The sequence below is a fragment of the Cavia porcellus genome, unplaced genomic scaffold (assembly GCF_034190915.1).
Source record: "Cavia porcellus strain 051 isolate PalLab524CR breed Dunkin Hartley unplaced genomic scaffold, mCavPor4.1 scaffold_17, whole genome shotgun sequence".
Lineage (NCBI taxonomy): Eukaryota > Metazoa > Chordata > Mammalia > Rodentia > Caviidae > Cavia > Cavia porcellus.
The window spans coordinates 51,001,604-51,017,387 of record NW_026947500.1 but is presented as its reverse complement, the minus strand read 5'-3'; the positions used below and the strand labels follow the sequence as shown (position 1 = coordinate 51,017,387).

Genomic DNA, 15,784 nt, shown 5'->3' with positions numbered 1-15,784 from the left:
TGCCAACACTGAAATCACCCCGAGTCAGTCACTTAGCAGCTGGAATCCTCCAGTCACCAGGTTTGAAATAACACAGGTGCTCCAGCAGTGACCATTTATGCTGCTTACTCCGCTGTACAAACTGGTGTTGAAATCACTGTGTCCCCCAGGCTGGGGTGCAAATGATGGGGATCCTCCTCTTCAGCCTGCGCGGTACTGGGATCACAGGCGTGCGCCACACCTACCTGCATCCCGATGCCCATAGCAGGTTGGCCGGTAACCGTCGTCTCTCCCAGCATTTACAGAGAAGAAAAACAGGAGCTCAGAGAGGTTAAGGCAGGAGTCCAGAGTGACCCAGGCTGGTCCGCTATAACCCGGACACCCCGGATTCCAGCCCCCAAACTCACCCGCCAGAGGGCAGCCTTCTTTCTGACCCGAAGGGGAGGCGGGTCGGGGAGCGGGCGCCCGGGGACAGCATCCCCTGGCCGGCAAGTCACGTGCGCGCGAAACCCGAGCCGGCAGAGGCGGAGGGCGCGAGGGGAACGGACTGCGCTGCGGGGTGCGCCCCGCCCGGCCCTCCCCTTCCTCCTGCCAGGCCACTTCCTCGTACGGAGCCGAGCGGGCACACTTGTCACCCTCCACCGCCGGGTCACAAGCCCGGCCCCCGGTGCAGCTCCAGGGCGCCTTCCCCGGGTGTGCGCGCCGCCCCGCCCGCTAGGGCCAGCTACTTCCTCCGCCCGCGCGCGCTCCACGTGGCAGCAGCGCCCGACCGGAGGGGCTGCAGCACCCGGCCGGAGAGCGAGTCCCCGCAGGCCGCACCATGGCCCCCTCGCTGGCGCGGGCGTACCGCAGGCGCTGGTGGATGGCTAGCACCGCTGTACTGGAGAACCTCTTCTTCTCCGCCGTGCTGCTGGGCTGGGGCTCGCTGCTCCTCATGCTGAAGCAGGAGGGCGTCTACTCCAGCCTGTGCCCAGGTAGGGAGTCGAAAAGCCGGGCGGGCAGCCGGCGGGCAGCGTGCTGGCAAAGGGCGGTCTCTGCCCTGACCTCTGCTCTGATTCACGTGGGACTACAGCTATCCTACTGGGCGCCCAGATCCTGCAGTGAAAACCTCCAGTCAGAGCAGGGTGCAGCTGCACCTCCTCAGGGCACCTGCACTCCCAGCACTGGGGAAGCTGAGGCAAGTCGATTGCAAGTTCAAGGCCAGCCTGGGCTACTGAGACCCTGACTCAAAACTCAGAAAGCAGAACCAAACAGAAGTGGGGCACCTTGCTGGTTGAGAAGTTTTTTCTTTATTTCTTTGCAGTGGGTCAGCCCTAGCCCTGGCCTCAGGATTAAGAGATGGGTGCTTGTGAGGCTCCCCAGAGAAGATGGATGTGCAGTGCCCTCCTTGGGCCCCCATTTGCACTTGGAGCCCCTTTCCTGCAGGCTGGGTATGAAAAGGACTGTGATTTCCCGCTCCAGTGGCCTTGGCCTGTGGGAATGGCCCTGACCGGGAGGGAGCGGGCTATGAGCTGAGGGCTGTCTGCAGGGCCAGGCAGGAAGGGGCTGCCTGAGTCCATGGACATTGTGCTTTCCCCGGGAGAGGGCCATCGTGCCCTCCCCTGCCCTGGCAGGCTATCCCACCCACTCTGCCCTAAGCGCTGAACTTTTGCTCCTCTGTGGCTGGGCTTGGGCAAGCCCCGAGTGCTGGCCTGACAGCTGGGCTGTGGTGTGGGGAAACCCAGTTGCCCTGTGCGGAGGCGGGAGGTCTTGGTCTAACCGCTCCCCAGGCCGTCAGGGTCATCTGTGGGGAGGCAACAGGTGGCAGTGAGAGATGGCCTCCTGCCCATGCCTGCAGCCCCAACTCCAGGGCTGGGCTGCCTAGGAAGGCGGGGCAGACGCCAGAGGTGAGGCCTGAGGGCCTTAGATAGGGCCCCGGGAACCCACAGGAGGCCCAGATGCCCTGAGCTGTCCCTGGAGTGGGCCACGGACCTGGCCTCTGCTGCCCAATGGCCCTATGGCCTTGGTGTGCACCTGGCTGATGGCCCCTTCCTGCCTCTTCCAGCTGCAGGAGGTGGTGTTTTCCTAAAGGCCTTGCTGCAGAGGAATTTACATCATCCCTTTGGAGATGGGCTGAACCGTCAGCACACCCAAGGAACAGGGACCAGTCACTGTTTAACATGCTGTGTCACTCCAAAACTCCTGCCTCCTCTTTAAGGGCCCATTCCTTCACCTGTAACTTGTTTTTATTGTTACCAGGAATCAAACTCCCAACCTCATGCTGGCAGGCAGGACCTATGCCCCTGACCTACATCCCTTCACTTACACTTTTTAAAGCAGTAGACAACTGACTTCCTTGCTTTCTTTTGGAGACAGGGTGCTGTGCAGTTTAGGCTGGCCTTGAACTCATGTCAATCCTTCTGCCTCAGTCTCCCATGTACTGGAATTGGACATGTGGGTGCCACTATGTCCAGATAAGTTTATTTTATTTATTTATTTCTTTATTTTGGTCCTTTTGAGACAGGGTCTTGCTGTGCGGTTCAAGCTGACCTCAAGCTCACTTTGTAGCCCAGGCTGGTTTTGAACTTAGAGCAATCCTCCTGCCTCAGACTCCAGATTGCTAGGATCACTTGAGTGCCCCGCCATGCCCCGCTCTTTTTATTTATATTTGTTTACTTACTGGCCTTCAAGACCTTTGCCTGAGTTGCATGTGCATCCTGTTTTTAAAGCCTGACACAGGATCTTGCCAGGTTTCTCCCCGGCACTGGCAGCAGCATCCCAGGGCTTGTTTCCCCAGCTGGCAGCTGCCTCTGCTGTCATCTGCTCTTGCCCTCTCCACCTGTTGGGGTGCCCAGCAGATCCAGGGTGATGTTCCTGGCCATGCTGCCCAAGCACGGGGGCTCTCTGGAGCCTCGTTCTGCAGTGACCCCAGCACACAGATTCAGATCAGGAATCTCTGTCCTGGGAGCAGGTGGCTCGGCTTCCTGCTCTGCTATGTGCTGGTCTCGTGACTTGAGCCACTTGCCACGCGTGGGCACAGGGACCCCTGGTGTCCACCACCCAGGGATGCTGTGGACAGGAATGGAGGGAACGGACAGCTCTGATAACGCCGAGGGGGTGGGGATGTTGCTTCAGCCCCAGTGCCCTCTTTGGAGCTCTGTGTCTTTCCCAGTCTGTAAAACAGAGCAGACAGTTGTCACCTTACTGGCACAGAACGAGAGTTCAGTGATGCCATCGAGCAGGTCTTATATGGGCTCAACAAGTGTGGAACTCACTATTGAGGTGTCATTGACATAGGTTCAGGGGCTCAGAAGGGAGGCTGGCAGAGAGACCTGCTCAGCAGCCTCCCGGTGGCAGAGTACACTGTCCTCCCCCCATAGAGGGGCTACGCAGAGCTCCAGCACCTCTTGGAGCAACTATGGGTGCCAGGTTTGGCACTGACCCCAGGAGGCTGCTTGGCGGACCCAAGTCCTGGCAGCTTCTCAGACCTGGGGCCCTGACGCAGCTTAACCATTTTTGTGTGCACAGGTGTTGTTTAAGGCACAGTGGCCTTGAGCTCTTGGGAGGATGCTCATTACACATGCCCTCGTGTCTGTGCATTGCACACTCCCTCCTGTCTGCGTGCCTAGCCCTACACTGCAGGCACTCGCTGCCCCTATGCCATTCAGGTCCACCGGATGGCCTGGCTTCTGCTTCGGAGTCCACCTCAGCACTAAGCTGCCGAATGTGTCACCCAGCTCGCTGGCCCCTCTCCCAAGAGTGCGCCCCAGTGGAGATACCGGTTTTCCTTCCGTATCTCACAGCCAGAGCTTTAAAAAGAGATTACAGTTTACTTAGTGGCCAGTGAATAGAGAGATAGAAGTGCAGGTTTTTAGATTCTGCCTGGGGGGAGGGGTGGAGAACGTTGTGGGGAGACGATAAACCCAGTGAAGGGGAGAAGCTCTCTCACTGAGTTGCCCAGGCAGGACTCACACTTGCAGTTCTCCTGCCTCAGCCCAGCGCCACTCTCCACGCTTGGGTTCTATTCACTGTTTAGGGTGTGGTAAGGAACACGTGGAAGAGGCTGGTGTTCTTGTGAGCTGCTGGGACGCTGTCGCTTGACTGTGTTAAGAATTGGAGGGAGGGATGATGTCTGGTTCTGGGGCTCTGAACCCAAAGGCAGGTTAGGACCACCCGGCAGGTGTTAGCTAGCCCAGGCCCAGAGCCAAAGAGAGCGGTGTCATCCCATGGGAGAAGGCAGGGCCTGGCCAGGGTGTGGGGGGAGCTCTGCCAGCTTGTCAAGGCCAGATCTTCCCAACCCTGTCTTTGAGATGGGGTTTTACTACGCTGTCCAGGCTGACCTTGGACTCCTGGACTAGGGGGACCCTCTGCCTCAGCCGGGCCTGGCTAACTGTGTAAAGATGCAGCAATCCGGGTTTTATGTGCTGACTGCTGAGTTTAAACTGGTATTCAGTTACAATGAGCAGCGCCCCCAGGGTCAACCCTGCCCCAAGCCACACACTGGTGGGGGTGCTGCCCGCCACTGTCGTGCCTCTCTCTCCATCTCTTGATTTGCCCCTGTCCCAGCCTCGAGCTTAAATCCAGCAAGCATCCAAGAGTATGTGGAGTGTGAACACACCTCAATGGAGGGAGGAGCAGCCATCCTAGCCATCACTGTGGCCCCTAAAGCTGTGCTATCTGAGCCCCGGCTCTTCCCCCAGGTGGCGGCTGGTGTCTGTGTGCAGCATCCTGCTCCAGGCAGCCAGGCTCTGTGCTCTCTGTGATGGACGCTGGGGCTGTGCCAGCTGCCCCACTCTCTCAATCACCCTGCTGTTTCCTGTTGGTCACTTATGGCAGCCCCCTGAGGAACTGCTGTCCACTGGCTTGGGCTTCGCCCCTCTTTGATGGCTGAGGGACTGAGGCACAAACCGGCAGCTCCAGGCCCAGGACACACAGCTCCTAAGGTGTGGTGGTAGCGGGGACCCTGTTTGCCTGCCTCCTGGGAAAGCCCTGAGTTTGTCCTGGGTAGTACTGGGCAGACAGAGGGTATTGGTGGGGACAGCTACAGTGACTCAGCCAAGACTCCCTATGTCCCACTGCTGCAGGCTGGCGGCTTACCTTGAGGCTGGGTTCACGAGGGTGGTGGAGGGCAGGGGACACCTTGATCCTTGGCTCTTGCCTGGGCTGCTGTGACTGAGGACAGAGATCGTTTCTGACAGTGAAGTGCTTGGTGGGCACGAGCTCCCATGATTGCCAGGAGTCAGTGTGACAAGCACCACATGGACTGTGCCCTTCAAAGAGGGGGTGCTCCCTGCTGGGGGTCCTCCGTCCCCCACAAGCTTGGGCATAAAGGTGTTATTACACTTGAATGCCCACTATTTTGTTTGAGTTAGGTTCTTTTGATGTGATGCTGGGACTGAGCTCAGGGCCTTTGCACTGAGCCGCATCTCAGCTCTGTTTTAACCTTTTACTTTGAGACAGGGTCTCACTAAATTGCTAAACTGCCAGGTTGGGCTGGAAGTTTCAATCCTCCCCACTCAGCCTCCCACAAGGCTGGGTTTGAGGGTGGTGGCAGCATAGCCCACGCTTGTGTGGTGTTGGCGCTTGGGCCGAGGGTGTGTGTGATCCTCCTGTTTACAGAGTGCCCCACATCGACCCACATTGCTAGGCTCTAGGCTGCAGGGTGAGGCTGGGGTGGACCTCAGGCCCCCAAGCTGGGCTGCCCCTTCCCATGCCCTACTGTGCTGACCCCTCCTGCTTCTCTCAGCGGAGAACACCACCAATGCCACACAGGTGGCAGAGCGCCAGTGGCCCAGCTGTGACCAGCAGGACGAGATGCTCAACCTGGGCTTCACGGTGGGCTCCTTCTTGCTGAGCGCCACCACCCTGCCCTTGGGAATCCTCATGGACCGCTTCGGCCCTCGGCCCCTGCGGATGGTGGGCAGGTGAGGTGGTTGGGTCTTTGAGCTGCCGGGCAGGGTGGGGGACGGGGAGCATGGGGCTCAGTGCCACCCCCTCCTGTGTTCCTGTAGTGCCTGCTTCGCAGCATCCTGTGCCCTCATGGCCTTGGCCACGCAGAACCCAGAAGGTGAGCTGCTTCGGGCCTCTGCTGGATGAGCCGGGTGGGTGGAGGTGCAGGGTGACCTCAACTCCACACCCTGCTCTGCCCTGCTCCCCTCGCAGCCCTGTCCCAGCTGATCTTCCTGGCACTGTCCCTGAATGGCTTTGCTGGCATCTGCCTCACATTCACGTCCCTCACGGTGAGTGTGTGGGGGGCAAGAGAGGAGGGAGGACGGGGGGGAGGGGATCCGTAGGTGCAGATGGGGTGCAGGGGTGAGATCTGCATGTGGCAGCTAAGGTAGGGGAGTGGACTGTGCCCTTGTGGATGAAACTGTGTGTGCACACGCGTGTGTACTCATACACACCAAGCCTGCGTGTGTCTGCTGAGCTCTCTCTAGACACTGGGACTCTGCAGTACAAACAGGTCTGTCACCATGTCCTTGTCTTCCAGGAGCTCCCATTTCAGGGTTAGGGAGCACAGGCAGCCCTGGAAGCAGTAAACTAAGTTTTGTCAGTAGTCCAAGTGTGGGAGAACTGGATAACAGGCCAGGACCTGCACAGGGTCCTGGGGGGCGGGGGCAGCCGCCTGGGGCAGGGGTGTGTGGTGATGTCCCAGCCCGCCCGTGGCTGGAGCTCTTCTCGGGGCTGATCTACCCAGGTGTGCACGTGTGTGTCTTTCTGTGCGTGTGTGTTTATGTGTGTGAGTGTAAGGGTTAAAGGCCTAGGCGGGTGGCCAGGGTAGGAGGAGGGAAGGTTCAAGGTTGTTTATCTCTGATGGGGCCAAACTGGGTGTTTGGCGGTTTCTCCTCACCCCAGCAGCCGCCTTTAATTCCAGCTGGGGACATTTCACAATTCTAAGGAAGCCATCCTTTCCTACCAGTCCCTCTCCTCGGCCAGCTCCGGCTGTGTAACTTGGCTCAGTTCCCTAATCATTTCTCCCTGGCCAGAGGCTTGACCTCGAACACTGCCCTGCTGCAATGACAGGGGCTCCGCCCACCGCTGTAATCTCCAGCCAACCATAGGGGCCCATGGCGGCCCCGCCCTGCCCCACCCCTCCGTGGCCCTGCCCAACTGTCTTAGGCCACACCCCCACTGTCAACTCCACCCCCAGGGGCTATAATCTGCAGTCAATGGTAAGGCCTGGTGCTGGCCCCACCCCACCCCACCCTCAGAGGCTCCACCTCCGCTGGCAGCTGGCTGTAACCTCTAGCCAATAGTAGGGCCTGGTGCCAGCCCTGCCCCACCACACCCCCTCGCAGGCCACGCCCCCACCAGTTGCTCCTTTCCAGCAGGCTGGTCATTGTTAACAGTGCCACCTGGGTAGGTGCCACTTGTCATCCTCCATGTTCCTAGCATACCAGTCACGGTCAGCCCATTGTTAGCCTGGCCAGCCTTACCCTCCCCAGGATGCTGGCCTGAGACTGTACCCAAGGACCCTGGGGGGCAGAGATCCACAGCCTGGCACCCTTACCTGTTGTCCTTGGCAGAGGCTGAAGGCCAACTGCTGCCTGGGGCCTCTCTCCCTTTCTGATCCGTGTTTAATCACCTACTCTCTCAGAGCTAGTTGATTTTTTTTTTTTTTTTGGTCTTTTTCCTTTTTTATCGGTACCAGGGATCGAACTCACGACTGCCTGCTTGCAAGGCAGGAGCTTATGCCGCTGAGCGAAACCCCCAGCCTGAGCTAGTTGATTTTTAAAAAATTAATTAGTTAATTAATTTTTCGAGACAGGGTCTCGATCTGTAGTTCAGGCTGGCCTTGAGCTCATTATATAACCCAGGCTGGCATCGAACTCATGATGATTCTCCTGCCTCAGCCTCCTGAGTGTTAGGATTACAGGTACATGCCACCAGGCCCGGCTGCTCAGAGCTATTTGAGCTCCATCTACTCAGCTTCAGATCCCTCTAGCGGAGGGGATGGGTTCTGCGTGGCATCTGCGGTCCTACCCAGCTGGGGGATGCAGTTACCAGGGAAGGACAGTGGGCTGGAGGGGGCACGATTGGGGCCAGACAGATCAGTGTTGATCTGAGCTGGTGTGGCAATGGGGTGTCACATGATCAGGGCATTTGGTCCGGGACGGGGGTCATCTGCAGTGTCAGGAGACCCTGGGTCCGGTCCCCAGGCCCCCACCGAAAGTAAAGTGCTCCACAAACAACTTGCTGGGGAAGCCCTGGGAGGAAACAGTTACCCGTGTCCAAGCACTGGGTGAGGGAGCCCCTGGTGGCACTGGGAGCACCCCACCCCATCCCCTGCTCATGGCCATTTCCTCCCCAGCTGCCCAACATGTTCGGGAACCTGCGCTCCACGTTCATGGCACTCATGATCGGCTCCTATGCCTCCTCTGCCATCACCTTCCCGGGAATCAAGGTGTGGAGCTGGGGGCGGTGAGGTCCCTGGGCCGAGGTGAACCTGGCTGGGGCCGGTAGGGGCAGCCTCCTGTGAGGTCCGTTCGTCCTCATGCTGCTTTCTTGCCCCGAGTACCCAGAACAGCTCCTCCTCCCTTGGGGCTGAAGGCTCGATTTGATCTGCTGCTCCCCACTCTCTAATCAGTGTTCACGTTTCTGGGGGGCAGTCTTTGGAGGAGTTGCAAAGAGTTAAGCAGGACACTCAAAGAGAACAGAAGTCAGATTTGTCCAAAAGGCAATGACAAGAGTAAACAAAAGAGCCAGTCACGTTGCACAGCCATCATCCCAATGCTTGGGGGGAGGCTGAGGCAGGAGGATCCTTGGCAGTTTGAGGCTAGTCAGGGCTACACTGCAAAAAGTGACTAAAAAAAAAAAAAAGAAGTGAAGAGGGAAAAGTGGAGGTTTGCTCCACAGAGCTGCGGTGGGCAGCAAGAGGGGTTCACAGCTGTCCAGGGGCAGGTCCTAGGGTTCTGGGAGGATTATGGTGGGGTGGACAGGAGGCCTGCCTGGACTACACACTGAGGCGCTGTCTCAAAAAACAAAACAAAACAAAATCATGAGAAAAATCAGGACGCCTGGGGCAGGGGCAGCCATACCAGCACTCGGGGGCCTGGTGCATCCTTCCTGGGGGGCCCTGGTGCGGGTGGAAGAGCCAGCGTGGGGTTGCGGGGTGCGGCTCTTTGTCTCTGGCTTTGGTTTCCAGGCCAAGGCAGCGGGGTGAAGAGGCCCTGCAGGCCGAGCTCTGCCTCCAGGGGGCGGCAGGCAGCCTCCTCCAGCACGGCCTCTCTGTCCCTGCAGTTGATCTACGAGGCTGGCGTGCCCTTCGTGGGCATCATGTGCGCGTGGTCCGGCCTTGCCTGCCTGATCTTCCTCAACTGCGCCCTCAACTGGCCGTCAGAGCCATTCCCCGCCCCCGAGGAAGTGGACTACAGGTGGCTGTAGGGCCTGGGGGCGAAGGGGCGCCCCCTGCTGGAGGGGAGCTGCGGGCAGGAGAGCGGTGGAAGCTCCGGGTGCCGCGGGCCTGGCCCCCTCCTTCTGGAGGTGGTTGGCCGAGCAGTGCTGGCCTCCTAGCGATTTTCCTTTCCGGGTTTGGTGGCGATCAGAACAGGAGGTCACCTGCACTGGCATCAGATGCTGCGTGGACCCTCAGCGGAGGGTGCAAGCGCCTTGGGTGTGTGGGTCTGGAGCGGCCCGGAGGAGGACACAGGAACTCCTGGCTGGGTTGGCTGCTGGTGGCTGAGGGTAGGCTCTGCTCCGCAGGCAGAAGGTCAAGCTCGCAGGGCTGGCCTTGGACCACAAGGTCACTGGCGACCGCTTCTACAGCCACGCAACCGCTGTGGGTCAGCGGCTGAGCCAGGAAGTGCCCAGCCTGGACAAGGGGACTGATGCCTTTCTAGTCCCCCGGGACGGGACGGGCGCCTCCCACGGCCAGCCTGAGAGTAAGTGTCCCTCTAGCCCCTCTGTGGTCCCCACAGCCTCCCTCCCCCCCTCCCCCGTGTGGCTGGGGGCTGGGGTGCACTGTCCGCCCACAGGTCAAGAACCAGAGATCCCCACGTTCATGAATCAGGTGCAGGCTCAGGCTCAGGACAGGGAGCACTCCAGGTGGAGAGGGGAACCGGGATGCTGCTGACCCCAGGCAGGGAATCAGGTGTAACCTGGTTAGAATGCTCAGGCTCGGCCTCTGGTGCTTAGCGCCCCCTGCTGCCCACAAGAGGCACTGTGCCCATGTGTTAAGCCTTTCGGGGAGGATGGGCTGCCCTGCCCCCGCGACAGGCGGCTGCCCGAGAGAAGGCGGTGGTGAGCAACACAGGCCTGAGGGCCGTCACCCCCACCCCCACCCCTAAGATGGTGGCTGAGACAGGAGGATCACCGGGGTTAGGGAGTTCACACTAGCCTGGGGAACATCGCTGAGTCCTGTCTCAGAGAGCTGTTACACATGCCCCGTAGGGTTTGAATCCACAACGCCCTTAAAGATGCTCCGTGGAGACAGTTAGGAGCCGAGCTAGCCAGGTGCAGTGGTTCGTACCTGTCATTCAGTCTTCCCGGGAGGATGAAGCAGGAAGGGCTCAAGTTTGCAGGTTGGAACCTGGCCTGAGGATGTAGCTCAGTGCTGGCACAGGCAGAGGGAAAGTTCTGGGGCTCAGGGGGAGCCCTGCTGTCTCCAGAGGCCATCCCCTTTCGCAAGAGCCTGCTTTCCCCCATCTTCCTGTGGAGTCTGCTGACCATGGGCATCACGCAGCTGCGTGTCATCTTCTACATGGCTGCCATGAACAAGATGCTGGAGTTCCTGGTGACCGGGGGTCCGGAGTATGGTGAGCCACGGGCTGGGCCAGGACAGGGCTGGGGTCCCCTTCCCACCACTCACGGTGCCTGCCTTCCAATCCACAGAGACCAGCGAGCTTCGACAGAAGGCGACTGAGACAGGTAGAACCTGGCCAGGCCCACGGCTGCTGTCACCCTTGTGGCCAAGACCTGGGGCAGAGAGTCGGGGTGGGAAGGCCCTGCCTGTGGTTCAAACCACTCTTCCCACCCCCAGTCAGCTTCTACTCATCTGTCTTCGGGGCCATGCAGCTGCTCTGCCTCGTCACCTGCCCCCTCATTGGCTACGTCATGGACTGGCAGATCAAGGACTGTGTGGATGCCCCAGCCAGAGGCTCTGGCCATGGAGAGGCCAGGTGACTCATGGGCTGGGGACCTCGAGGGGTTTTCATGTCCTTTGTGCTTGCACATGCAGCTCTCATTTCCCTGGACACTGGTGGCAGGGCTTTCTCCCCATTTTACAGATGGGGAAACTGAGGCCAGAGGGGCACAGTTTGCTTATGGATAAGAAGAGCTGGATGTGGTGGAACACTCCTGTCATCCTAGCACTCAGGAGGCCCAGGCAGGAGGAGCACTGTGTGTTCAAGGCCAACCTGAACAACATATAGAGGCCCTATATCAAAAAACAACAAAACCCAAAACTGGAAAAACAAACAAAAAATGCAGAAGAGCTGGTGGTGGTGCTGGTGGGGTCCCAGGTGGTCTTACTCCATCCTGCCCTCACTGTGCAGCTGATAGAGGTCACAAGGGTGAGGACCTCAGCCAGTCACCCGCAGGGTTGGCTGCAGTGCCCTCCTGGGCTGCATCAGCTGTGCACTGCTACATAAAAAGTGTCCCTGTCCACCGGCATCCAGGCTGGGAGGAGCGTGGGTCTGAGCTCCTGCTCAGTGTGTGTGGGGGCCCTGGGCTCCATCCCCAGCACACAGAACAAAACCAAACATAGCTGCGTTCCATCTCACAGTCACTGAGGCATCTCTGCCTCAGTTTCCCTCTTCAGATTGTGCCCAGCCAGGGCGAGGGCTGCAGGGATCCTAGGTGCTGCAGTGGGGCAGGCAGAGGCCAGGGATTTTTACAGTATGGTCTTTGCAGCAGCCCAGGCCACTTAAGGCTGCACACTGTCCCTCACAAGAGGACCTGGGTGGCACCAGGAGGGACTTCACAAAGGTGGGCTTCTGGGGTGACAGTCTGTTTGTCTGTCTGTCTGTCTCCCTCTCTCTGGGAATTGAACCCAAGCTCTGCATGGGACTGCAGCCTTGGCCCGTTTTACTTTATTTTTTAATGTTTTTGAGACAGGGTCTTGCTATGTAGTTCAGGCTGGCCTTGAACCCACAGTGATCCTCATGCCTCAGTCTCTTGAGTGCTGGGATGGCAGGCATGCACCACCATGCCTTATTTTTTATTCTATGATAGGGTCTCAGTAAGGTCTAAGTTGCCCTGGCTGGGCTGGAACTTGGGGTCCTCCTGCCTCAGCCTCCCAGACTGCTGATGACAGCTGTGTGTCACCTGCCTGGCTCACTCCAGAGAATCTGAGGTCTCTGAATCTGCATTTTCAGGAGCCCCCGGGTGCTGCTCGTAGCTAGTAGTTGAGAGCCAGTCAGAGGAAAGGTTTTCTGCTCACTGGCAGGGGCAGAGCTAGGAGCCAGGGGAGGTTGAGGCAGTGGGTGACCTCTGATTCTTCCCAGGGACTCATCAGCCACCAAGTCCTCCAGGCCACGCTACTGCAGGACTCAGAAGCTCACCAATGCCATCAATGCCTTCGTCCTGACCAACCTGCTGCTTGTGGGCTTTGGGGTCACTTGCCTCATCGACAGCTTGCCCCTACAGGTAGCCCTCTGTGGCCCCGTTGCCATGAGGAAATATGCCAGACTCGGGCCTTCTACCCCTGCGGGGTTTGGGGAGCATTTTAGATTTGCCACATTCAATGGTACTGGGGCCTGCGCACTCAGCTACACCAGGAACCCTTTCTTATTTTGAAACAGGGTCTCCCCTCATTGCTCAGGCCAGGCTGGTCGAACTCGGGATCCTCCCGCCTCAGTCTCCCAGATGTGAGCGCCAGCCACAGCCTGGGGTCTCCTGACTGTTCCCCTCTCCTTTTGGTTTCAGTTTGTGACCTTTATCCTGCACACCATGGTCCGTGGCTTCTTCCACTCAGCCTGTGGGGGCCTGTACGCCGCCGTGTGAGTAGCCGCACAGGGCCCGGGCCTCCTGAACCCCACTCCCTGCCCCAGATGCTGGTTGTGGGTGCTGTCTGGGCCACCCTGTTCTTGACCCGGCGACCTTCTTTATTTTTATTTTTTGGTACTATGGATTGAACACAGAGCCTTAGCACAGAATTATTTATATTTCCAACCCTTTCCAAGTATTTTGTGAATCTGAGGCAAGGTCTTGCTGAGTTGCCATTCATGCTTGGGACTGTCCTGCCTCAGTCTCTCAGAGGGCTGATGATGGGCATGTACCGCCCCCACAGGGCCCACTCCAGAGATCCCAAGGTCAGGGCTGGGCCCTGTGAGGAGCCAGGGCAGGGACAGGGTGGGTGTGGGGTGCGAGGGTCCTAATGCTGGGCTGCCTGCAGGTTCCCGTCCAGCCACTTCGGGACACTGACCGGCCTGCAGTCGCTCATCAGTGCCGTGTTCGCCCTGCTGCAGCAGCCACTCTTCATGGTCATGCTGGGGCCGCTGCACGGGAAGCCCTTTTGGGTGAGAGCTGGGACCAGGGGGCAGGGTGGGGGAGGCGGCCTACACGTCACCACACTCTGGGAACCTGAGGTGGGAGGATCACAAGCCACAGCCCCGCACGGGCAAATTAGCAAGACCCTGTCTTGAGATAAAAAATATAAGGGGTGGGGGTGCAGCAGCTCCGTGCAAAGGCCCTGAGTTTAGTCCTGCCTGTTGCAACATGAAAACCAAACCAAACTCCCCTCCTCTCTCAGCAGGTGTCCGGCATTTTGTTTGCTCCTTTTTGTAATACAGGGCCTGCTGTGCAGTATGGTTTGGCCTTGAGCTCACTATTGGAGCCCAGGCTGGCCTTGATCTCGGGGCTGCCTTCCTGCCTCAGCCTCCCAAGTGTTGGGCTCACAGTGGCCACCATGCCTGGCAGCTTCTTCCTGAGATGGACACATGCCTGGTTCTTCGAAAGCAGTGTGGTCCTTGGGGGCTGCCGTCCTGGGCCTGGCTGCTGTCTCTGTGTGGTCAGAGACCTCCTGTTCCCAGGCTGAGTGGGACACTGGGCCATCACGGGCCAGGCCCACCTCAGGGAGGCCCAGTGTGGTGGCCCAGCCGCTGACTCAGCTTCTCTCCCTGCCCACAGGTGAACCTGGGCTTGCTGCTGTGCTCGCTGCTGGGCTTCCTGCTGCCTGCCTACCTCTTCCACTACCGAGCCCGGGTCCAGAGGCAGCTGGCCAAGCCTGGCCCGGGACCCCCTACGGCTCCCTGTGTTCCCAAGGTGGCAGCCTGATGTCCATCCACAGCCAAGGACTTCAGGCCAGGGGCCACCAGAGCCACCGGGTCCCATGCCGGCGCAGAGCCCCAGGCAGAGCTTCTGCAGGACTCACACAGGGCCCTCACGGAGCTACGTCCCCATCCCTCTGGCCAGACTGTGCCACCCCTCCAGTGGGTGCAGTGTCCTGATCTAGGGGGCCAGGCAGGCTCCCTCCTGGTGCTGTTCCTTGGTCTTGGAGGAAGTGAAAAGGGACGCTGAGGCGGGCCTGAGCCAGGGCGGCACCGTTCTTTGCATCCAGCCCGGCTGTCCCCTGCCCTGGGCAGAGGGCGCCTGTGCTTTGGCACACGGGGCTGGGGGAGGGGGGTGTCAGGTGCCCCAAAGGCGCTAAACTGGATGCCCCAGACCCCGCTGGGCGCGCCTTTTAGCGCCTCCTACTTTGTGTTCGAACTCCACACAAACTGAGCTTCCTGGTAGACTGGGTTTACGTTTGCTTTTTGAGACACAGTCTCTCACCGTCGTCCAGGCTGACCTCACACTGGTGGTGATCCTCCCGCCTCAGCCTCCCTGCGCTGCAGGACAGCCTGCGTGCCCGCGCTGCGCTCACTCCCGCAGACTCTGCGGTTGCTGACCCCCGTTCCCAGCCCCTGTCCAGTGCTGTCCCCACAGTCTGGGGCGCGAGACCTGCAGGTCGGGGTGCGCGGAGCTCGGAGCGTCCGGCAGGTGGCGCTGCGGGAACGCGGGGACAAACTGGACGGCGGGGACCCCACGACCCCGCCAGCTGGGCCCGTGCGTGCGGGGACGAGACTGACACCAGGCTCTCGCTCCCACCCGGGGACTGAGAGGGGCGAGGGGGAGGGAGAAGGGGGAAGGGATGGCGGAAGCGAGCCGAGCCGTGTTTGTCGCGGCGCTGCGGAGGGAACAGATGGCTGGGGAGGAGGCGGAGGGGGGCGGGGGCCCGAGGATGAGGAACAGGAATTTCGACGCCCCGAGTCTCCCTGGAGAAGCCCCCTCCCTCCCCGTCTCAGCCGCTCGCTCTGACCTCCTTGAGCGGTGTGCAGCCCTGGCATGTGCCCTTGGGCTCCACCGTGGTCCGCGCTGCCGGGGGTCACGACCTTGGGTCTCACTGGTTAATTGGGGTGAGGGGCGGCGCGAAGCGAGTCCAGGGATCGCAGTTAGTGGAGGATAAATGTGTTAAATGGAACCTTATGCAGATGAGCTGGGTCGGGGGCAGGGAGCAGCTTGTCAAAAGGAGGGGAGACCAGCACGTGTCCAGGCTTCCCCCAGAAAGGGCTGACTGGCCCCGCGCCCTCCAGGGGGCTTCAGTGGGGTGCAGCCAGCAAGAGTCCCCAGCGCCCGGCTTCTCGAGGTTCATTTCCCCCTCTCCATCCTCCCGTCCAGCAGACGTCTCCATGAGGCTTCGGCTGCCTGCGTCCTCCCCTATGGGCAGCTTAGCTTTGGGGGCCACCCATCCTGTCCCCAGCTCAGGGTGGCTTCTGGCAGGGTGGCACGTGGCACAGGACAGGGACAGGGATGGACGAGGGAGAGGTAAGAATCTCAGTGCTTGGGAGGCTGAGGCAAGAGGATCACCGCGAGTTAAGGGCCAGCATGGCTGACACAGCGAGGGCGC

The 15,784-nt window shown here is 59.8% G+C and overlaps 1 protein-coding gene across 3 annotated transcripts; it reads left to right on the top strand.

The window, feature by feature from the left end:
* The first annotated feature begins 535 nt into the window (after nucleotides 1-535).
* On the top strand, nucleotides 536-14,630 carry Slc43a1 (solute carrier family 43 member 1). 3 transcript variants are annotated; one of them, XM_063228131.1, is made up of 14 exons: nucleotides 536-953; nucleotides 5,705-5,882; nucleotides 5,970-6,025; nucleotides 6,121-6,197; nucleotides 8,270-8,362; nucleotides 9,199-9,332; nucleotides 9,661-9,839; nucleotides 10,545-10,712; nucleotides 10,789-10,824; nucleotides 10,937-11,075; nucleotides 12,402-12,543; nucleotides 12,823-12,896; nucleotides 13,292-13,415; nucleotides 14,026-14,630. In XM_063228131.1, exons 1-14 carry the CDS (start codon nucleotides 800-802, stop codon nucleotides 14,170-14,172), a joined length of 1,701 nt encoding a protein of 566 aa, XP_063084201.1. In that variant the 5' UTR covers nucleotides 536-799; the 3' UTR covers nucleotides 14,173-14,630. The 3 variants fall into 3 exon arrangements, with proteins under 3 accessions (XP_063084201.1, XP_013001934.1, XP_063084202.1); XM_013146480.3 differs by having other exon boundaries at nucleotides 543-953; nucleotides 10,566-10,712; XM_063228132.1 differs by lacking the exon at nucleotides 536-953 and adding an exon at nucleotides 4,679-4,901.
* Nucleotides 14,631-15,784: the final 1,154 nt, after the last annotated feature.

What these genes read in the sequence shown, in the direction of transcription:
- Slc43a1 (XM_063228131.1), top strand. Translation starts at nt 800, where the DNA reads ATGGCCCCCTCGCTGGCGCGGGCGTACCGCAGGCGCTGGTGGATGGCT. An exon ending in TCTGGCCATGGAGAGGCCAG is followed by an intron (nt 11,076 to 12,401) that starts GTGACTCATGGG and finishes GATTCTTCCCAG; the next exon opens with GGACTCATCAGCCACCAAGT. An exon ending in GGGGGCCTGTACGCCGCCGT is followed by an intron (nt 12,897 to 13,291) that starts GTGAGTAGCCGC and finishes GGCTGCCTGCAG; the next exon opens with GTTCCCGTCCAGCCACTTCG.